The sequence below is a fragment of the Seriola aureovittata genome, chromosome 18, assembly GCF_021018895.1.
Source record: "Seriola aureovittata isolate HTS-2021-v1 ecotype China chromosome 18, ASM2101889v1, whole genome shotgun sequence".
NCBI lineage: Eukaryota > Metazoa > Chordata > Actinopteri > Carangiformes > Carangidae > Seriola > Seriola aureovittata.
Window position 1 is genome coordinate 8592760 of NC_079381.1, and position 22377 is coordinate 8615136.

Consider the following 22377-nt stretch of genomic DNA (forward strand, 5'->3'; position numbering starts at 1 on the left):
AATAAGAAACAGGGTAAGGCTTTTAAAACCTCAGCGAACTGAGACATAGGGTGACGCTACTGTCTCATTGCATGGATTCTTCAGGCTCCATTGAATTTCCCTATGGTTCTTGTGGTGAACGAGAGGGGAAGAAAAAGACAGAGAGAGTTAGACAAACCTATATGTACTCTACATGTGATTAAAACCCTATATATAGGTACCTATACCAAAAGTATGGGTAAAAACGGCCAACTAATAATAACATGAAATTTAAATCTTCGTTTTAAATAAGGTGTCTTAAAATGTATCTTTGTGTGTTAATCTTTTTCATATGAATATGCGCAATAAATCAAAAACCACCTAAAGAGGGTTTTACAGTGTGCTGGCAACCCAGGACTCGCTGTTGCCGACACGACAAACTCGGCTTGTGATTGGCCCATCAGCCACATCCCGCCCCCACCTGAGCAGGAAGAAGCTGTCAGCTGGACTCCACGCCTCCTCTGCCGATGGCGTGTTTGGAGTAACCTGTCTTCCCCCGTGTGCACATGTAGTCAGACCTGCTGCTGTGTCTCTGTCCCTACGTGTTGTTTCAGCCATGTCTGTCGTCAAAATGAGTTTAAGACTGTTTGTGTTCGCCGTAGTCACCGTCCTAGCCGTGCTGCTGCTGCGGCACTGGATGGCCACCAAGCAGTACGTTTTCAACAAAGAAGACGTCGCCAAATTGGCCAAACAGTACGCAGGTGAGTTTGGTTATGACGAGCGTTATGTATAAACTGAGTCAAGACCACCCCGTAGGTCACTTAAGTAAAATATAATAATGAATAAACAGTCGTCCGAGCCCTCTATATTTACTGTAAATGTCTCTATTCTCAGGGCAGGACCATGAGCAGGCCTTCTCTAAAGTGGTGGTGGAGCTCAGGAAGAGGTAACAGTTGCATTGTTTTGCACTAGAAGCAGGACACTTACTATTATGGAAACACTCAGAGCTGCAACTAATACAACTTTCATAATCATTATTTGATATGAGCACTTGATTAGATTCAACTTAGAAATGTGTATCAGAATTGTGATTGACCCGTATTCTGTCACTTGACTTACCATGACTTCCAGCATTAGACTGTTATAGTATGTTCAGTTCAGCCCCTGTTTATAGTCAGGTGATATGAGGTATTGATAACTGGGCCCCTGTTTACCAAACCTGCTAAAAGTAAAATATTGGACTTGTGTGAAAGACAATAGTAAAAATCCTCCCCTTTACAGCTTCTCAAAAACTTATGCTGTTGTTGACACTTTTTACTTACAAATGATCTTAAATGTAATAGAGCTCCAGTGGTCTCTTAAGTTTGTTACAACTGGATCCTAGATGACTTTTGTCCAGTAATAACAATACTAATACATAAGTTGAAGCAGTCTAATTAAGAATACGGTATGTTTAGTTTGTTATTTGCTTTCGAACATTTGTTTGGTTGCTATACCACTTTTTTCTCTTTTGTGCCTTTATTAGGGGTGCAAATGAACAACAAAAATACATCTAACATTGGTTTTATTTGCAATCACTGTCTAGCATCTTCATTGTCTGCATTTGTCAGTGTGTTTCTGAATTCTCCTTATCATATGATCTCTCTGATGTACCTCATCTACCAACAGCAGAATGTCCTGCAGGAGAATTTTGTTTCCATTGCAGTTAATTTCCTATTGTTTCATCCCTATTTGTACATTCAAAAAAATACTAGATTGTTGTTCATTTGTGCCAGATTTTGCACATATTAGAAAAAGGAATGTTTTTTTAAAACAATGTAAAGTATGACAGATGAGGGCAAAACTGTGCCTCTGATTGGCTATTCCTTCTCTGAGCAGACATGTGATCACTTGAATTACTCTTAAAAGTTACTTTTACACTTCCCTGTAAGTAGGAGGACACCACCTGATAAATGTTATTGCTCACACTAAGCAAAGAACTTTCTTAGTCTTAATTTGGTACTTTAGAGCATCCTTGTGTAATTCTTTGACTTTTTGTAAATGCCACCAATTCCTCACATTTCTGAAGCTGGGCCAAGTGAATATTCAGCAGTTTTTGCTTGATCAATACCCTAAATGATTAATCAGTTATCAGAATTGTTGATTGACAAATACTTTCAGCACTACTTGCAGATAAGCGATTTATTCGAAAGGTCTTGTAGGAACCAGCTCAGTTTTACAAACTGAAGCAGACAACAGCTCTGCGTCTTTGCACTTAATCCCTTGCTGGAACCCTTGAGTTTATCTGGACTGTGATTGGTGGAGATAATCATTCATCACTCTTCCTTAGGCAGTGTTTCAGTAATCGATATGATGTGACCATGTATTGTTTGGTCACTAGATGAATGTTTTAAGCTGTGTTGTGTCACAAAAAAAAAAAAAACAGCTAACAAAGTGTGATTGAATTAGGTATCCTGGCCACATCCTGCCAGATGAGGACCTCCAGTGGGTGTTTGTGAATGCTGGAGGTTGGATGGGCTCCATGTGTCTGCTCCATGCTTCGCTTACAGAGTACTTGCTGCTGTTTGGTACTGCAGTGGACACAGGAGGACACTCAGGTGAGGAAGCAGGGGGTTAAAAGTCAAAATAAATCAAAATGAAATGAAGATCAGTTGTGGGGAAACTTTAATTTTGAATTCAACAACTTCTGTTGTTGTCATGCAATGATGGAAAAAAATTTATTTTTCTTGGCAGGTGTAATGTAGATCCCCTTGTTCTTTTCATAGGATTTTGTGACCAATCTGTGTAGAAAACTATATGAATTTAACTCCATATCGACTTCGTGCTTCTGCCAGGTCGTTACTGGGCTGAGATTTCTGACACCATCATCTCTGGCACCTTCAGACAGTGGAAAGAGGGGACAACCAAGAGTGAAACTTACTACCCTGGTAATACCTTAATCATTGTTAATCTGAAATCTTGTGTTTTTATATAAATGTTTGACTATTTGTCTTTTAATTATTGGGGTAAATGTATCTGAATGACAGAAACAGCTAGTGTATTTTTTCTGTCTTTTGTCACATCACAGGTGACACCATCGTACACGGTGTAGGTGAGGCAACGTCAGTCCAGTGGAGCGCAGGGACATGGATGGTTGAATATGGCAGAGGTTTCATTCCCTCCACGCTGGGATTTGCTCTTGCTGACACCCTGTTCAGCACCCAGGACTTCCTCACAATGTTCTACACTGTACGTGTTTACGTCAAGGGTCTGCTGCTGGAGGCTGGTACACTACTTACAGACGCTGGAGTTTTCTGAGGCCTGGTTGAGGCTCGGAGACCTGCACATGGACATCAGAAGTTCGCCTTGTCATGCCATTTTACCCCTGACCACTAAAATCTAGCATGGGGTGAAATCTGTGCAGAATAATTCCAAGTTCAAATATTAAAGAATTTTTACCTGAAATTGTAGACAATGCAAGTTTGCTCCAGCACAGCTGATCCCGTCATCATTCAAGTTCAAGTTCTCTCCCCTCATAAAGGCTTCACAAAAGAAGGTGTTCGATTCCACCTCAACTAGTAGTCTTAACATTTACCCTGTGATGTCAATTTGCTGTACTACTCAATCAATACCACCTGAGAACATATCATTCTGAATCTAAGCCATCACATAGTCCCTCAGTGATACTCAACATCTTAATCCACACAATAAGCATTCCTAAGAGAGCACAAACTGCCTAAATAGTCAGGTCTGAGGTCTTTGGTACCCATGAAAATAGACATTATCCAATTTAGGATCCAGTTTAAGGAACTGAGGCCTAAAGACCTTACAACTACTCCTGCCAAATCTGAGATTCTTCTGAGAAAAATAAGGCAATATATGTAACCAGGTTTAACTTTTTCAGCAGCCAATAAAATTTACAAATAACTAAATATCAGAAAATATAAGTTCAAACTGGTTGTTGTTGCACATTTGGGTACCAAGGAAATACTTAAAAATGAATATGCAATGCTTAATTTGGCTTGTAAAACAAACACAAAATATATAATGAAATGCCAAAGCCACTGTTTTCTTAGTTAATACCCATTTCATATTTATATGCATGTGGATTCTCAGTAAATGAGGAACTTGTTTGAATCTAGCTTTACGAAGATCTGCCTCACTGATATGTTGGTACTATATATTTTTAGAAAATGTTGATGGGGTGATATGTTGAAGAAACCTGCCTGGATGATGTGTGTGTAATGTCCCATCTTGGCCAAATATGAGCCATTCTCAGATCCGTACCAGCTCAGAGACAGCAGTGTTTTTAATGATTATAGTTGTTCTCGACTATTTCAGATCTACTGTGCAGCAATACATTTATTTCAGTGGAGCAATTTTCACATTTCTCCTTTTTCTTTCATTTTACAATCCTAACATTTTTATCTCAATCCGTAAGGGTTCAATCCTGATTTTTGTTTTTTCTCCCAAACCTTCTATAGAAGTTATCAGTTAAGTCTAATTATATTTGTAAACCTAGACTTTTTTTTTAAACTATAATGCAAAAACTTACACTACAAACTTTAGTAACTTAGACCTCTGCTGTGTTATACTGTAATTGTACATATTTCATTCATTCATTTAATTGGATGGATCAAATTTGTAAAATGACCTCATTCAAAAACTGGTTTTATGATATTAAATAGACTTGGCACAATATCTTTTTTGAAAATGTAACTGTAGAGATAAACTTGAATGATTTTGACTAATCTACATGGCTACAGTTTCTTTGCACTAGCCCCACAGGGCAAAAACAAAGCACTATCCACAGACCTTGTCCTCTACAGTTCCACATTTTAATATAGTACTGAGCAGAAAATCCATCTGGAAATCTTCTTCGTGAAATTGTACTGTAAAAACAAATCACTGCTGCTGTATCTCCCATCTCCAGATAAAACAGCCTTATTCTCGGACTGATGCCTGAAGCCATCAATGACCACACAGGGTTTCCATGGGAGTGAAAATATACAGTAAAAGAAACTGAAAGATGGATAGAACACCTGTTACTGTACCTTAAATGCTGATGTGCAGATGTGCAATTTACTGTAAGGTGAAAACTGACAGTGCCAGAAGAAATAAATGTTTTTGAAGGAAAATGATACAAGACTGTTTTAATTATTATTGCATACATTTTCATTAAGATCAATCTAAAAGAACTCACCTGTACTGAACTTTCACTGTAGCCATAGCACCACTGGCATGTAGAGGTCAACTGCTGCCATTGGGACCACATGTTACCACAATGCTGTAAGTAAAAAACAGGAGCCTATAATCACAGTATTGCTTTTCAGTGAACTATTATCACAGCATGTAATTCATCACCTTTACCCTTGCCTTACAAAACAAACAAAAACAAACATTAGGGATAATCTTTAGCAGGTAAACAGAAGGTGGGTGAAATCACAAAATTGACCTTATACTCTGGAAAAAAACAGAAGATGAGGTTAGAGATGAGAATAGGGATTGTGGGAAGGTAGAGGGATGGTGTTATTCAGTAAAACAGGCCAACAGAAGAGAAGGACACATCCATCCTCATCTCCATCTGTAAATGTCAAGAGGATGCAGACAACCTGATCTGTTGTCATCATATCCATGGGAGAGGACTAGGTGATGATGATAGAAGTGTGTGTATTTCATGTGGGTGTGTGTTAGCTTATGCCTGTTTTTATGTGTGTGTGAAAGTTAATGCTTGTGTACACGTTCTACATACCATCACACGTGCCATTCTGTAATGTTCCTGCTCCTTGCCTATCAATCCATCTGTGCATGTGTGTTACCATATTACCCAAGATATGGATTTAATGTCAGCTTAACAAACTGGCCCGACCCCGCTGCCCTCCTCTTTAAGCCCTTTAAAGGAGATGTATTCAGAATCGAAAACAGGCGGCTGGTGCTGAAATACCAGCGTGCTCAGGAAGCAGCCACACCTTAATGGGATAGACGACGGCCTCTTTGACTAATTGCCTGGCTTCTTCCAGGCTGATGATATCCTCCCACCACATGTTGGGACTGTGCAAATATATCATTTAGGGGTGGGGTGAACACACACACACACACACACACACACACACACACACACACACACACACACACTCACACACACACTCACACACACACACACACACACACACACACACACACACACACACACACACAGAGTTTGGGATGTAAGTAGAAAATATTACATAAGATGCATACATGGAAAAACCACACCCAAAAATTACACACATGCACATTCAATCAGACAACCAAAATAAACGTGTCAATAAACAAAACAAGATTCGCAATCACACAGATGAAAAACCAGTGACACACAGCCTTCTCAACTAGGCTCACGTAAATAGGTGTCCTTTAGAATGAAACATCTGACCTGGGAAATGGATAGAACCCCTAGGGCTTCATTGAGGCTCCAATTTACTCACAACATAGCTCTTTACTGCTCTCTACTGCTCATATTTAGTTCACTGACAGCAATATTTGTGACTACAAAGAAGTGAAACTGAAATAGGATTACAACAACAGTGCAATATTCGCTTTGTCATTATGCAAGGAAAGGAAATGGAAATCTGCTCTGATTTACAATGATGTGAGTAAAATACAGCCAGAGAAGTTATTGTTATTTAATTTAAAGTTTATTAAGACTTATCTGTTCTAATTACTACTCTCATAAACAATTTTTCTTTGAAAGAAAAAAATTTAACTAGAGGTTTTTGCCAGAGCTGTCAACATCTCATGGTCATTTTCTTTTCTTTGACTCATAAATATCTTTGGCTTTGTAATTATGGATATGATAAACTATTTAATTTAATTAGTGCCACGGGTGCTCAGCTCCGAGGCACTCCTCTGTAGAGGAGTGCCTCGGGATCTATTAATATTCTGTTTTGGGTTTATTATTCTTCCGCCAAATTTCGGCGCGTAACTCGTCCCGCAGCTTTGAGAAAACCCTGGTAATATATACATCAAAACGTGCGTCTTGATCCCGAAAGGGGTGCTATGACTTTTGGTGTTAAAATTCCAATTTTTCCCAAAGTTATTCCCAAAAAACTGTGAATAAATAATGCATTAGGAATGCATTGGAATTTTCTTTAGAACCCCACCTTTTTTCTACAAAATTGCACCTTTTTTCTGAGTCACCCAGCTCTCTCATACCTGCACGTAGAAATGTGATTCAAACTATAAAACGGAGGAAAACTTCTGCTCTCTCAAAAAGACAGGAACTGTTTTTACATAACATGTAAACTTTTCAAACTGTGAGCACTCAAAGGAGGAGTGCAAATCACTTTTTCTTCAAAGTTAGAGTGAAAGCGTCAGTTGGCTAGAGTGCGTGAAGCAGTAAAAAATAACCTTTATTTTTATTTTTAACTCAAGCTCACGGCCAAACCGTAAAAAGGAGACAAATAATTCTTTTCTCAAAATGTAGACATAGTTGTTGGGATTCATAAAATGTAACTTTGACAGGCAGGGTCTGCACAAAATTTAAACGTGGGTGCCGAGTCCGGCAGCAATACCTGTCTCATTCTCATTGACACCTAATGTAATCGTCTTTTTTTTTCAAAAGAATCTCACTCTGTCTCCGCACTGAGCTTACTCACTCATTTTAAGCAGAGGTGGAAAAAGTACAAAAATATTGTATTCAAGTAAAAGTACCAATACTTTGATGAAATATTACTCAAGTAGAAGTAAAAGTACTCATCTGAAAATGTACTTTAAGTAAAAGTTACTTAGTTACTTTCTTTGTGTGGGGTGTGAGGGTAGTAAAAATAGGACAAAACTATTTTGTTTTTAATTAAAGAACAAGTGTAACAAATGTAAGTGCAAAAACAACAACTTCACAACAACTGAACTTCTTGTTCAGTTTAAGTAGCAACTTAAAGTTAGTTGTTTTGTAAAGTTAGTCACTGTTGGTTCTGGCTATTGGTATACTGTCAATGGTTCTGTCGCGTATTTTTCCCCTGTAGGTTGAATTGTTATTTTTACTCAGTAACGGATAGGATTTATAAAGTAACTAAGTACAATACTTTAGTAAAAACGTACTCAAGTAAAATACAAAATACCGATTTTAAATTGTACTTAAAAAATCCAAAATACACAAAAAAAGTATTCAATACTCAGTAACGTGAGTAAATGTATTTCGTTACTTTCCACCTCTGATTTTAAGGAATATCTGAATAAAATAGAAACTGTAGAAACTTCTGGCTTCAGTGTCTGGCACGGTCTTTTCGGTTTATGAAAAGAAGTAACAGTTTTCTCATAATTTGCAGTTGTTTGAAGCCATGTAGAAGCCAAATTCTGGGCAGATTTTCACATTGCCATAGCAACGGCAGCTCCTGACCTGTGTGCGTGCATGCGTGCGCCTAGCAACCAGATAACCAACTCTCCAAGCTCTGCTAGCTTTACATTAGCCGCATGTTAGGTCTTAAATTACATTTAGTTAGGTCTTAAATATGTAAGTCCATTTACTGCTTCCTTCGTTGCTTTTTTTTTTGTTTTGTTAAAAGAGTGAATGAAGTTGTGACGGTCTCCGCTGAGACAGAGGAGAGGAGAAGCTACTAGCCCTCTCTCGCTGTCACTTCTAGTCGCGTTGCTCTCCTCCCCAGTAATGTTAAATTTAGCACAGAAAAAAACATAATAGTGGTAATTTAAATAGCGGTTCATGGGATTTATTAACCCTCAGGGGTCCCTCCTTCCTTTTTTGGACATTTTCTTCACTTTTCTTTTTTGATTTGCTGATCATTTTGGCTCTGTTACAGCTGAAGGTATGGATTTCTGCAAGAAAGTGTCTATTTTGACATATTTTTAAAATCTAATGTCAGTTACTGTTACAGGTCTATTATACACTGGTAACACATTTTGTACCCTCTGGGGTTCCTCACGTCCAAAAAAGGATACACAAAGAAAATGCTATAAAATCATCATATATCAATATTTTTTTCTGCTTTTTTTTGCATACATCTCTTAAACCACTTCAGTTCTGCTCCAACCTACCAAATGTTTATTAGTTTTCAGGATTTTAACCCTTTAAATGCCCGTTTGAAGACATGTTGCCTCTTGTTTTATTAAAAAAACAACACAGAATATGAGATAATATATGATGGAGGGATGTGACATTGTTTTATATCAGAGTCTTTTATATCAAGAGATTTCTCAAAACCAGAATATGATCAGGGTGACTTTTGAACACTGGAAATAAATCATGTACTCATCCCGGCAGTAGCCCCCGTGGCACTCAAAATTTCCCTGGAATTTTCTAGTTACTCTTATTATTTCAGAGGAAATTGTGTACATTTTCAGAAAAAAAGTTTTTTTGTCTAATAAATATAATCTTAATATTATTATATAATTTTGACAGCTCTGTGGTTCTATGGCATAGTCATTGTTAAGCAGTATTTAGTCCTTTTTTCGGTATTTGTATTCACCTTTTTTTATACAGTGTATGGTATTCATACACACATACAAAGAAAATTGACACCTGTTAAGAACGGAAGCCCTGAAGGGACAGCGTAACTCCCCATATAAAAACAAAGTGAATAGACTAAGAAGAACAACCAACCGTAAAAAAACAAAACTGCCAGACTTGCTGTCTCACTAATCTTTCAGAATCATGATGGAGCTTTCATATCAATCCATGAAAATTGCTCATCAAGCCCGGGAGGCGGTGAGTGTATAATGGCTTTAATTTTTTTTTGTATTTTCAAGCAGATTTGACGGACAACCGTTGGTAAATTGACAACTTTTAGCTAACTGGGTCATGAAAGCTTATGGCAGAATTAGAGAAGACGTTGCTTGTCCCATATGACATGTAACGTCATACTGATTAATAAATGTATCCACTGCCAAGTCAGTGTGCTTTACACTTTATGTCATGCAGCAAACAGCAGCTAAACTGTCACAACTAAACAATAAGCAGCTAGCCGTTGAGCTAATCAGGCTAGTTTTGCATGCAGCTAGAGACACAAATACTCAGCGTCCACTGGTTGCCTAGATACCAAGTCAGGTGGTTGTCATTTGTGGCAATTTGTCTCCCTCTACTGGCAACTTGACTCCGTCTACTTCCCAGTTAGGGTTAGACACCGCAACGACGCTCTCCGCACTTGTAGGAAAAGTGTAAGCTACTGTAATACTCAAGTACTGTAGTACTACTATACTATACTACTGTCTTCAAGTACTGGGCTTCAGCCCTTTTTCGCAGCAGACATATTGATTTGTTAAACACAAGTGTTATTAATTACACTGGTGCTGGCTGTATGATATAAAAAGAAAAAAAACCTTTTCTGATTTCACTGTAACAGCAGACTAGTCTCTTATTTCCTTGCCTTTCCAAAATATCTGGCAACAGTACTTCTACTAAAACAAATATATTGGGACACTAAAATAGGAAAGTTAATGTTATTAGTAACACATGCTTTTCCTACTATGACAAGTCAAAATGTCTGCTGTGAAAACGACCTAATTCTAATAATAATGATAATGACAAGAGTACTTGTTATAAGTTATTTTCAAACACAGATAATATCACACCCTGATTGAAACAAGCTTTAAATTTGAGCTGCTTGTGAGTCTCTGTGATGAAGTAAGCTGTGTGATGTCCAACAGGATGAGCTGAGGACTGAAATGAGGAGGAAGAGCCTTCTCATCCTCATCTACCACCACCTGCTGGGGCAAGGGTCAGTATGAAGTATAACAGCAGCAACTTCATGATATGTGAGGTGGATCTGGTCTTTGTTACAATTGTTACAGTTGCAAGTGAGAGAACACTTGCTGCTGATGCAGCAGGTATGTGAGTAACATTAATATAAAGGTTTTGCCAATTTGTAGCCTACAGATGGCTGGAAGGACGTTTTTCTCTGTGTGTGTATACACAGAAAGTATAGATACATGCAATTAATAGACAAAACAAACAAACTCATGTTGGATTCCCTAGCCTCACAAGAGACAAGACAAAGCAGAAATAGTTGGTTGTGTTTCTTTTTTGATCTTTACAATGTGTGTGCATGTATGCCTGTCCACCAGCTATGTGGCAGCAGCAGTGGCCTTGGACCAGGAGACAAATGGAGGTGTGAGGAAGTTTGAGGTTTGCGATAACATCGATCTGGAGATGGTGCTGATGGAGTATGAGAGTTATCACTATGTCAAGTTCCAGAAATATCCCAAACTTATCAGAAGAACAGTAGAGCCAGGTATATGACCACTACTAAATCACTGAGCAACATACTCAATGGGACAAATGTGCTGCTAAATTCTGAATTATTGGGATGTGCTTGTTAATTCTCAGTGATAGTTTGTCAGTATTGTCTGTTGTATTTCTGTTTTTTTCTGGTCAAGGTGAAAATAGAATTGCAAAAAGTGGAGTAAAGAGGTAAGAATGTACAGCTCTCACACCTTTATTTTATTTTATGTTCAAAACATAATAGTCGTACCTTTTCCTTCATGCTGATGGTATATCTGTGTCTCTCTTTGTCCCTCAGGAGCCCTTGTTCAGCTGTGAAGCCTCTTCCCAAAATCAATCCGTCCCAGAGGCCACAGTCTGGAAACGGAGCAAAGAAGGCAGCCGCCAGTGTAAATACACATATACAGCATTAAGCACATGACAAAACAATCAAAATAAGTATATAAGATAAAAAGTGATTATTCTTACAACCTGATGACTGCGTATCATCTGCCAGGAGAATGGTTCGTCTGTTCCTTCAGAGTCATCAGAGTTTGGTCTCAGTGTTTCATCCATTAAAAATGGACCAGCAGGGGAAGTAGCGACAATCAGGAAGGTACTGGGGAAGTTATTGATGGTTATTTTTAAAAGATATTTCTTTATTTGGATTTCAGACATTATTAATGCTATGGTTTTTCACCATGATCACCCACATTTGTTATTGTTTTATTGTTTCACTAAAAATTATATTTGTATCTCTTGCTTCCAAATCTCTCATAAATAGAACACCATTCCTCTTTTTATTGCAAATTACAATTTGAAACTGAATCGCTAGTGCCTGTTTTGTTCTTATTCTGCATGTGTTCACCTACATGTGTCAGAAAATCATGTATTTTCTATTTTAGGGACAGGTGACTGATGGTAAGGGTTTAATCCAGGATGCTGTCAAAGGATCTGGTATTGACTCAGACCACATGGTAATTACACTGGAGTGTCTGAACACTGAAAAAACAAAAATAGTAACAATCCTAATGAAAACATGCAAAAATACTTTTTGTTTTTGTTGTATGTTTTTTTTAAATGGCGCAAAATACTCAAGAACTTTTTTTATGTTGTTTTTGCAGGAACGGCTGCTGAAGCCCCTCAGTGGCTTTTCTGGAATGAGTGGCGAAATGACAGAACTGGCTGCAATCATCAGCAGGGTACTGCACACACTCAAAGGCTATACAGTATACACTGAACAAAAACAAACTTGTAAAGGAGCTGAATATATTCTAAAAATGTGAAAGTATCCTTTAAGTGATTTTAATGATACCAAATATGTCCACTAGAGAGCAGTGAGAGCTTTGTTGTGAATGAATTGATCTGTTGTATTAATGAAGGCCCAGGTTCGATCTATTTCCCTTATCTGATGTTTCATTCTAAAGGACACCTATTTACGCAAGCCTAATCGCACCAAGAGGTGTGTGTGTGTGTGTGTGTGTGTGTGTGTGTGTGTGTGTGTGTGTGTGTGTGTGTGTCCATTTCCAGCTGATATCTTCCACATGCAATCCTTCACTCTGTGTGTTTGTGTGTGTGTTCACCCCTAAAGGACATCTATTTGCACAGCCCCAACGTGCGATGGGAGGACATTGTCAGCCTGGAGGACGCCAAGCGATTAGTCAAAGAGGCCGTCGTCTATCCCATTAAGGTGCGTCCGCTGCCCAAGCATGCTGGTATTTCAGCACCGGTCACCCATCTTCGATTCTGAATACATCTCCTTTAAAGGGCTTAAAGAGAAGGAGGGCAGCGGGGTCAGGCCAGTTTGTTAGGCTGACATTAAATCTATATCTGGAATAATATGGTAACACACATACACAGATGGATAGATAGGCAGGGAGGGAAGCAAACGCACATGGAATGCCATGAAGAATTTATATACAAAGCTACATTAACACACATTTGCCTCTGCATACAGAAAATTCTCAAACAAATAAAAGCAGGCATGCAACCACATTAGTACACAGACAGAAAATACATACACACACTTCTATCATCATCACCCAGACCTCTCTCATGGATATGATGACAACAAATCAGGTTGTCTGCATCCTCTTGACATTTACAGACGGAGATTAGGACGGATGTGTCTATCTTCTCTTCTGTTGGCCTGTTTTATTGAATAACACCGTTCCCCCACCTTCCCACAATCCCTAACTTCTGTCTCCATTATTATTCATTCTCTGAGGTATAAGGTCAGTTAGGTGATTTGAGTCAGCCCCTGTTTGCCACCTAAAATTCAAACTGATTTGTGATATGTTGTATTTGCAGCACTGATTCAGCCATACATCAGCCTAATCTGTTTCCTTTGCACACAGCTCAGCTTCTTAATGGTCTGCAGAAAATGGAAATACATGTTACGTTGCTAGAAGTTGGTAATAATTTCAGAGCTATAAATGCTTTTTATATTGAAATATAAGATGATTTGCTAAAGGTTTGTGTCTATGCTATTGTCATTTTCATAGATTCACTCACTGCACTCACTTATCACCCCCTCTTTTCCTGCCTTCTCTGCCTTTTTTCTTTCCTTTACTAAATTTATTCTCCCCTCTGTCCCTTTTATCTTCCCCTCTTCCGTCTTTACAGTACCCACAACTGTTTACAGGCATTCTGTCTCCATGGAAGGGCTTGCTGCTCTATGGCCCCCCAGGTAAGACCTCCAGTGCTGTATTCCTTCTTCAGGTTCCCTGAAGGAGGAAAAACATGTTGTTTTCTTGCTGTTCATTGTGTCCTACTACGAAGAATTTTAGGTCCAACATTTTGGAAATTTACCTGACATGTAGTCTTGTGACCATCTGGCTCACATACACACAGGCACAGGTAAGACGCTTCTGGCCAAGGCCGTGGCCACAGAATGTAAGACGACCTTCTTCAACATCTCAGCCTCGAGCATCGTCAGCAAGTGGAGGGGAGACTCCGAGAAACTGGTCAGGGTAGGTTGCTGTTCAACACATAAAACAGATCAAATACAACAAATAAGAAAAAAACAAGTTTACACAGTCTCCTGTACTTTTTTTGTTTGGATGTGTGTAAATCTATGTATGTATATTTATGTAGGTCCTGTTTGAGCTGGCCAGGTACCACGCCCCATCCACCATCTTCCTGGATGAGCTGGAGTCAGTGATGGGCCAGAGAGGAACCAGCATGGGGTGAGCTGAACCAGTGTGGTAAATGCAGATATGGGAGTTTTACCAGTTTTACCAGCGCTGCTAGAATACTGTACCAACACTGTTTCTCCCACAGAGTTGACCCTATAGTTATTGTGTACTAGTATAGTATAGTGGACTGATGTCTGTTTTCAGAGGAGAGCATGAGGGCAGTCGCAGGATGAAGACAGAGCTGCTGGTTCAGATGGACGGACTGGCAAAATCAGAAGACCTGGTGTTTGTACTGGCTGCCTCCAACCTGCCTTGGTAACACTTAGCATAAACACATACTACTTGCATTTATATTTAATAATGATAATGACAACCAATTAATATTTCTGTATTGCCATTTCATAAAGGAAGATGAAGACAGATTTTTTACATCCTGCTTTATTTCTCTCTCACACACTTGGAAATTTCCTAAAACAAAAACATGCCATTATCGTCATAACATCTGCAGTTCAAAAACACCAACACCACTTCAAAAGGATGTTTAATTTGCAGCCACTGAGAATCTACTTCAAATATAAATGCATAAAGAAACAAGTTAAAAAAAAAAGACTATTTTCCTTTCTTCAATCCACGAACAGGAACTTAATTTTTACAATTTAAAAAATGCTAATTTTGGGTGTCGTGTGGCGTAGTGGTCTAAGCAGGCGCCCCATGTGTAGAGGCTACAGTCCTCGCTGCAGTTGGCCCCGGTTCGAATCCCGCATCGGACGGCCTTTCGCTGCATGTCATTCCCCCTCTCTCTGCCTCCCCGTTTCCTGTCTCTCTCCACTGTACTGTCAAAATAAAGGCATAAAAAGCCAAAAAAATAAACTTTAAAAAAAAAAAAATGAAAATTTACAAAGAAGACAATAATGGTATTTAGAGAGCATATAAAATGATAATGTAGTGAACTGCTGTCTGTACAGATTTGTTACTAGTCCTCTCATCTCAGGGAATTGGACCACGCCATGCTGAGGAGGTTAGAGAAGAGGATTCTAGTGAGTCTTCCACAGTCACCTGCTCGCCAGGCTATGATCTCTCATTGGCTGCCTCCTCTCAACTCCACAGGAGGAGTGGAGCTACGAACTGAGTTGGACTATGAAACCCTGGCAAAAGTGTGTTACAGTGTGATTTTGAGACAACTAACTAACCCTAACCCTAAATGTTTCAATCATTTATAATCATTTATCTGCTGCACTTTTTCATTAATATGAGAATTTTCATGTTTGGGGTAACTTTTTCAAATCTGTCTCATTTCCCCTGAGGAGAAAGAATATATAATCAAAATACACTGACTCTGAGTTAGGCCTTATCTGCCTGTGTTTTTTGTGTGTGTGTTTCAGGGCATGGAGGGTTACTCTGGCTCTGATATCAGATTGGTGTGTAAAGAGGCTGCTATGAGACCAGTCCGCAAGATCTTTGATGCTCTGGAGTCACATCAGGATGGTAGGACTACATACATTTGCCAAATGAATAGAGGATGTAAATCCACATAAGAAGATCAACTCCCACAACAGCCATGTCTTCTGTAAGTGTCCCCAAATAAAACACTGTAGCCTCACTGTCATTTTCCTTCACAGAAGACACTGACTTGCCAACCATCCAGCTGGAAACTGTGACAACAGCTGACTTCCTGGAAGTCCTCGCACACACCAAACCCTCAGCCCGAAACTTGATGGACAGATACACAGCCTGGGAGAGAGAGTACGAGTCTGTCTGAAGACTGAAGGATAAACAGACATGAAAAAAAGACTTTCACACTAACACTGCAACATATCTGGATGAGATTTCTTTTACTGCATACAAATTCACCTACTGCAGTTAATGTTACACTTAGTGGGAGCTATAGCAAGAGTTGCAACATTATGCTCTTTTGGCCTATGTTTTTTAAGCTTTGGACATGTGTCACATATTACAAACCTGGAACTGTAGGTTGGGACAGAACTGGTCTGACAGCTTAAAGCCTTTCAGAAACATTGTATGCACTAGTACTTTGTGTGTCAAATTATGACTTCATATTTGACACTGAGGAAAAAGAGAAACTTAAGACAACGCAGCAAAATACTGAAATAATGTGTAAATACAAAGGTCCTGAGCCAGTGTTACTAATTTTAATATTGTCTTTCTTAATTTTGTTGATCTGTACGATGAGCATAAGCACAAAAAATATTAAACAATAAATACCAGCTTAATATTTTAATTCAAACTTAAATTTATACATCATGATATAATGGCAAAACATTGTGGCACATGTTATTTTGGCAACGGATGGTTGGCACTTCTAAAATGCATGCTTTACTTTTACTTTTCAACATTTTAGACCTAAAGAGAAGAGACAGTCTAACACTCAAATGGACATTTTTGACATAGAGAATATTGGGACAGTTAGTCAAACTTAAGAACTACAAGATGGGTATTTTTACTTTACTATCATGACAAGGGTGTGAGGGGAAACTTTTTACTCCCTTATGTCCACTGTAAAAACACCAATAGTCTACAACAGTGATAACCGGTGGCTGCAGTGTTTCTTGTGCAAATCAAAGCCTGTATACTAAAATGAAACTGTAGAATTCTATTGTTACATGTGGCTTATAGCAGGTTTGTCAGGATGTGTTCAACAGCGTCTGGAAAACTGTCACAAGTCAGGTGGGGAGGAGGGTTGATTTTACTCTCATCTCCTTCTCTGTATTTACCTGAAAGATGGCAGGAGGAGAAGTTGGAATGGCATCAACCACAAAAACAGCAATAATAATCATCGTATTCGGTTTAGTACATAGATAATGAGATCAGATCCAATGAAAGGCACCATGAATATGTGGTTACAATGAAGACACAACTGTGGAAGAATAATTTCTGTTTACTGTGCAACAGGTAAATTTAGGTAGAGACAGGAAGAGGAAGTGAAGCTGGTGGAGGGATGAGAATAACTTGAGGAAGATGTCTTTTTTCTTACCAGTTCTGACTAGAATACCCAACATCCCTGCGTTCTGAGCCCCACCCACATCATCTCTTGCATCCTGTAAGAAAACAACAAGGGGACGCAAACTATCAAAGACCAACATGTGATAAAATGTACAGCTGTTACTGTTGTCTGTCAGATAAATGTTGAAAATTAACTAAATGAACTTGCTGTTAATGAATCACAGTTGAAAATATACTTACATCTCCTATCATGACAGCTTCACTGGGGCTACAGCCTAAATCAGATAGAGCCTATTTGAGGGAAACAACCAGAGACCAATGAGAGATTAATCAAGTGTGTTAATCAACTCTGAATCCAATTTAGACAATGCATACTAAAACAAATAATTTAAATTTAAAAAAACAAAACAAATATAATAGAAACATATCATGAGGTGTACTTGGGGGGGAAAAGGTGAACAAAGTAAAATTGAATTTTTAACCTGTTTGAAGAAAGTCTTTTCTGGCTTTCCCACCACAGTGGCTTTACAGTCTGTGGCGTACTCTAGTCCCGTCACAAAGGGTCCAGGACCAAGGGCCAAACCATCCTTACGTTTGTAGTACCGAGCCTTATGGATGGCAATGAGAGGCGCTCCATCCAGAATCATTCTGAGGAGAAATGCAAATGATTAACAGGCTGCAGTGACTGTATCAAAAAAAAAAACATTCAGGGGAAAACTAGGAAATTAAGCAATGTAAAGTTTAGAGGGTAGAGCCTGACTTTGGCAGGAAGTTCGTTCTATCAATAATCCTGTATCTTTTACTGGTTAAAAAGCAAGGTTATTAAAAGGTTAAATCATCTAAAAAAAAAAAAAAAAAAAAAGGTAAATTAAAAAGCTGATTTTGGATTTTCAACTGTTACATCATTTGACCTGATGGAAAACTATCTCAGGCTGCACGGTGGTGCAGTGGTTAGCGCTGTCGCCTCACAGCAAGAAGGTTCCGGGTTCGAGTCCCGGCTCGGACGCGGGAGCTTTCTGTGTGGAGTTTGCATGTTCTCCCCGTGCCAGTGTGGGTTCTCTCTGGGTACTCCTGCACTCCCACAGTCCAAAGACATGCAAAATGGGGACTAGGCTAATAGGATACTCTAAATTGACCATAGGTGTGGCTGTGAGTGTGAATGGTTGTCTGTCTCTATGTGCCCTGCGATGGACTGGCGACCTGTCCAGGGTGTAAGCGGTAGAAAATGGATGGATGGATGGAAAAACATCTCAGCTCAATCCCCCATACCTTCACTGAAAAATAAAAATTTATCATAGTCTCGTGATTCACTGATGAATGTGTCTTATGGATGAGTTTAGCACCTGAAAGCTTTGTTGAGTGTTTGGTAGTTGAAGTGATCAGGAGCGAGTCCAACGACGACAGCATTTGGTTCTGACGTGTTAATACCTGTAAACAAAGCGAAACATACAGTAACTGTAACTGCCTGAAAATTGTTAGTCGGGTAATCAATTTTAAGCTTGATATGCCTATTCAGTTATCAAGTCATTTATTAATAACAATCAATTACAGCTTCACAAATGTGAAGAGCTGCTACGTTTCTTCGCTTAATGTAATTTTAAATGGAATACTGAGGGTCAGAATTGATTCTGGTCATTTGGGCCTTTGTAACTAATTTTAAGAACAAACTAAATGAGTAATGGATCAATTGAAAAGGTGATGTGCAAAGGGGAGATCAAATATGAGTGTTTTTTTCATCTTCATCCAACAACTGAAGCAAGGTATCTCTCTCTCTCTCTCACACACACACACACACACACACACAACACACCACTTGGAGCCCAGTACCAGTGAAGTCTTCCAGTGCACTGTCCTCCACCAGCAGCAGTGGTCTGTGCTGTTTCTGCTCTAACAGACTCCTCGCTGCACTCAGAGACGTGAAGATCTCCTTTTCCTGCACAAAGTAGTTCATTTTCAAAGGTCAGGGAATAAGGCAGCACTCCTGAGATCAACATCAGCACAAGAATCTACTTTTTGGAAAATAAAGACATTGCTGTTTCTTTCTGAGGCAGAGCACCCAGCAGAATCTGACTTGTTTCCGCTTATTAAGTTCATGTCTTTAGCATTACAATAAAAGCATCTGCACTAAATCAAAAGTTTTTGACCTTTTACCTGGAGATCGAAGTTGAGACGTTGCAGTCGTTCCAGTAAGTTCCTCTTGCTCTCCTTGGTTGTGTTGGTCACAAATTTCACAGCTACAGACGCCTGTCGTAACCTCACGGCACCAAAACACAAAAGCAAACATCTTAAAATCTAAAAAAACAAAATTATGATACAGTGACACTGGAGAATTTGTGGTCTTTAAACGACATGACAATGTGGAGCAGTGATTACACTTACAACCAAATAATTGTAGATCAGTGGTTTTCAGTCCTGAGTCCTAAGGACCTGTCCTGTTGGTTTTCATTCATGCAGTAACATTCAAACTTTTGACCCTGCATTTTAAGTCTGTTCGTGGTTTGGGGGCTGTTTCCTACCTGTTCAGGGCGTCCTGCGCCCCGGGTACCGCTGTGTCCTCTATATGTAACGTTCCACTCAGGTCAATAAGCACGGCCTTCAGAGCTCGTCTGCCCGCCATGCTGGAAACCTGCAGAGGACATGGTGAACATGACCCAAGGTTAGGAAAATGTTTCATAGCTTGTAGGGATGCAGTGGCATGTGAGCATGATAGCCTGTTCTACACCTGCATCTGTTCTGACACTCTTTGGTTTTTTACTGCTGTTAGGACATTCACACACTTCAACCAAGCATAAAACAGCCAAACACTCAACAGACATTTTTGCTGTTAGATAAGCACCGCTTCTACTGCAGTTTCTGATTCTGATTTTCTAAACCCCTAAATATGACCAAGGTCCACTGTGAATGGAGCTTTACTCAGTTTAAAAAAGCTTATTCTTTCAAAAATAATTTATTATTTTAGAGATTACACATTCATAATCATAATTCACATCGGTAGTGGCAGAACTGATCAGATTACTGCGTTATTCAAACCTATATCAGGACAAACTGAGAGGATTATTGACTGGTTTGTCTCAAGCATTTATGGTTTCCTGCCTAGAATACAGATTTTAGGATTCTATTTTATTGGTATTTGATTTCTGACTGTGTGATCCCCTTTTATTTAGATATGCTTGGATTTCTGTCATGTAGTTATCAATGTGAGGGTACAATTAATGCTCTTAATACCCACCTAAAATAGCTTAACCATACACACTCACACTCAGCCTGTAGATCCTGTATCTATTATTTGTATTTAGCTCAACTAATAACAGGAAATAGGAATAACAGGCTATGCCAAGCTGAGAATAAGCTTTTTTCTGAGCATGTGTGTGTAGCAGGAATGTTAACAGGAAACTGGGGCTGTAACAAGCTTCACAGTTCTACAGCTGACTCCTAGTGTGTCTGTAGTATTAAACTGCCCGGTTTCAAAGCTTTCCAATAATACTCAACAGTATGCAGCGACATTATGTTGTGTGAACAAGTATAACATAAATTAGAAATCCCAATGTTTCCAAATACACTAAATATATTGGGTGGATTTTAGGGAAATGTTTATAAGACTCAGTGGTTTCTATTTGATGTACCGTTGTTGCCAAAGCATCTTAGGTTATAGACCTTAATCGTGGCAGAATAAGCACAGGTGTAACTAATGACATTAATTACTCTGGCCCTTCATCGCCCTGGGATGCAGCCATCGTTAATGTTATGTAAATACACCTGTGTTTTTCCTACCATCACAAGACAAATGTGAAAAAGTGAAAAAGGCACCACTAATCCTACAATACCTCATCATAATCATGGTATTATATTTATGTTCTTTACTCACTGCTGTCACACTTAAAGGTTCTCATCTCTTATTTAGTAACTCCACTTTATTTCTACAGTATCCCTGTGTTATTTATTATATTTCTATTATGGCTTTGCATTCTTTCTGCATTACTCCACAATGTGGTGGAATAACTTGTTAGTCTTGTTTTTAAGGCTATTTGCACGTCCTTTAGTTTCACTGCAGTCTCACTACTCATTTTATTAACCTCTACTGTATCACTGTAACGTTCATGCTGTAACTGTGATATTTAATGGTTTAGCACTTCTCAAGCAATTTACCACATTAGAATAGTATACTTTTCAACCGCTATTACATGTTTAGCTGGAAAAGGCTGTAGGTTTGCTTATAATAGTATAAATAAGCCACTGTTGGACCTGCAGCTTGTGCCACACATGAATGATGGAGACAATTTACGTAGCTGTTAATTTAAATTTAAAATTTTCGCACATATATCGAGTTCATTGCTGTTCGTTGCTGTTTCAATTCTTGTGTAGAATATTGTGTGCAATAACTATAAAGTCAGTATGTTTAGACAACCTGCCTGGCTAACCTTTAGCAACAGCAGCTGTCCCTCCTGCTTCCTGTTGATGTTTTCTTCTTCGTCGGTTTAAATTGGACTTGTGCTGCCCCCTGCAGCCCATACACTGCAACTGCTCCCACTCTCATCAATTTCTGAATCATGTTAAAAGTATTATTTTCTCTATTTTCCTCGGGGAAAAAAAAAACTAAAACAAAAAAAACAATTTTAATATCACTCTCTCTTTTTGATATCACCCTCTCGTCTTCTCTCTATTATTATTTTTCCAATTTATATGTTGTAATCAGATAAGAGGGTTATCTTTAACCACTTAATCACTCATTAGAATAATAAAAAAAAAAAAACATATGTGTCCCATCTCACTAACAACCAACAGATGTATCGCATTAGAGCATCTTTTAGGGCATTCAGATAGATTTAATGTGGCGGGAGGTATTATCAAAACATCAAAAACCTTCTCTCTGCACGATGCCAGATAACACTGATCAAATCCTCTTTTCATGTTACCTCCACATAGTGAATAACACTGTTTCTTTTAGTTTTCAGTTTTTGTGTCTACATAGTATGCAGCTCAGAAGATGGCTATGGAAAACACTGTGCTGCACAACAAAATATCTAAATTAGGACCATCTTTGAACTCCCTTCTCATGGCTTCAATTCAATGTTTTGGTTCAGATTTTGATTGTTTTCTCTCTCTCTCTTTTGTTTGCTTTTTATGTTTTATATGTTTCTTTTGGTATATTCACTG

General features: G+C 38.7%; 3 protein-coding genes across 5 annotated transcripts; 2 read left to right on the forward strand and 1 right to left on the reverse strand.

Annotated features, from left to right (window-relative positions):
- Positions 1 to 449: 449 nt before the first annotated feature.
- Positions 450 to 5075, forward strand: sigmar1 (sigma non-opioid intracellular receptor 1). Its single transcript, XM_056404219.1, has 5 exons — positions 450 to 719; positions 853 to 904; positions 2407 to 2555; positions 2793 to 2885; positions 3026 to 5075. The coding sequence occupies exons 1-5, from the start codon at positions 575 to 577 to the stop codon at positions 3253 to 3255; spliced, it is 669 nt and encodes a 222-aa protein (XP_056260194.1). The 5' UTR covers positions 450 to 574; the 3' UTR covers positions 3256 to 5075.
- Positions 5076 to 8340: 3265 nt separating this feature from the next.
- On the forward strand, positions 8341 to 16346 carry katnal2 (katanin p60 subunit A-like 2). Of its 3 annotated transcripts, none has more exons than XM_056403673.1 (16): positions 8341 to 8735; positions 10573 to 10643; positions 10990 to 11156; positions 11302 to 11335; positions 11445 to 11535; positions 11643 to 11741; positions 12031 to 12102; positions 12250 to 12327; positions 12717 to 12815; positions 13751 to 13814; positions 13979 to 14097; positions 14222 to 14313; positions 14467 to 14577; positions 15254 to 15416; positions 15645 to 15747; positions 15882 to 16346. In XM_056403673.1, the coding sequence occupies exons 2-16, from the start codon at positions 10591 to 10593 to the stop codon at positions 16019 to 16021; spliced, it is 1485 nt and encodes a 494-aa protein (XP_056259648.1). In that variant the 5' UTR covers positions 8341 to 8735; positions 10573 to 10590; the 3' UTR covers positions 16022 to 16346. The 3 variants fall into 3 exon arrangements, with proteins under 3 accessions (XP_056259648.1, XP_056259646.1, XP_056259647.1); XM_056403671.1 differs by lacking the exon at positions 8341 to 8735 and adding an exon at positions 9509 to 9634; XM_056403672.1 differs by lacking the exon at positions 8341 to 8735 and adding an exon at positions 9509 to 9634 and having other exon boundaries at positions 15885 to 16346.
- A 138-nt stretch (positions 16347 to 16484) lies between these two features.
- Positions 16485 to 21732, reverse strand: hdhd2 (haloacid dehalogenase-like hydrolase domain containing 2). The gene is made up of 9 exons (XM_056403675.1): positions 21642 to 21732; positions 19740 to 19849; positions 19375 to 19477; positions 19051 to 19156; positions 18567 to 18651; positions 17706 to 17871; positions 17464 to 17514; positions 17255 to 17318; positions 16485 to 16994 (listed from the first exon to the last, which is right to left on the reverse strand). Exons 2-9 carry the CDS (start codon positions 19838 to 19840, stop codon positions 16891 to 16893), a joined length of 780 nt encoding a protein of 259 aa, XP_056259650.1. The 5' UTR covers positions 19841 to 19849; positions 21642 to 21732; the 3' UTR covers positions 16485 to 16890.
- Positions 21733 to 22377: the final 645 nt, after the last annotated feature.

Coding starts and splice junctions, on each gene's coding strand:
- sigmar1 (XM_056404219.1), top strand. CDS start 575: ATGTCTGTCGTCAAAATGAGTTTAAGACTGTTTGTGTTCGCCGTAGTC. Junction 720..852: donor ATTGGCCAAACAGTACGCAG/GTGAGTTTGGTT, acceptor CTCTATTCTCAG/GGCAGGACCATGAGCAGGCC. Junction 905..2,406: donor GTGGTGGAGCTCAGGAAGAG/GTAACAGTTGCA, acceptor TGATTGAATTAG/GTATCCTGGCCACATCCTGC.
- katnal2 (XM_056403671.1), top strand. CDS start 9,581: ATGATGGAGCTTTCATATCAATCCATGAAAATTGCTCATCAAGCCCGG. Junction 12,328..12,716: donor TGGCTGCAATCATCAGCAGG/GTACTGCACACA, acceptor TCACCCCTAAAG/GACATCTATTTGCACAGCCC. Junction 13,815..13,978: donor GCTGCTCTATGGCCCCCCAG/GTAAGACCTCCA, acceptor ACATACACACAG/GCACAGGTAAGACGCTTCTG.
- hdhd2 (XM_056403675.1), bottom strand. CDS start 19,840: ATGGCGGGCAGACGAGCTCTGAAGGCCGTGCTTATTGACCTGAGTGGA. Junction 17,515..17,705: donor AAAAGACTTTCTTCAAACAG/GTTAAAAATTCA, acceptor TCCCTCAAATAG/GCTCTATCTGATTTAGGCTG. Junction 16,995..17,254: donor GGGTATTCTAGTCAGAACTG/GTAAGAAAAAAG, acceptor GCCATCTTTCAG/GTAAATACAGAGAAGGAGAT.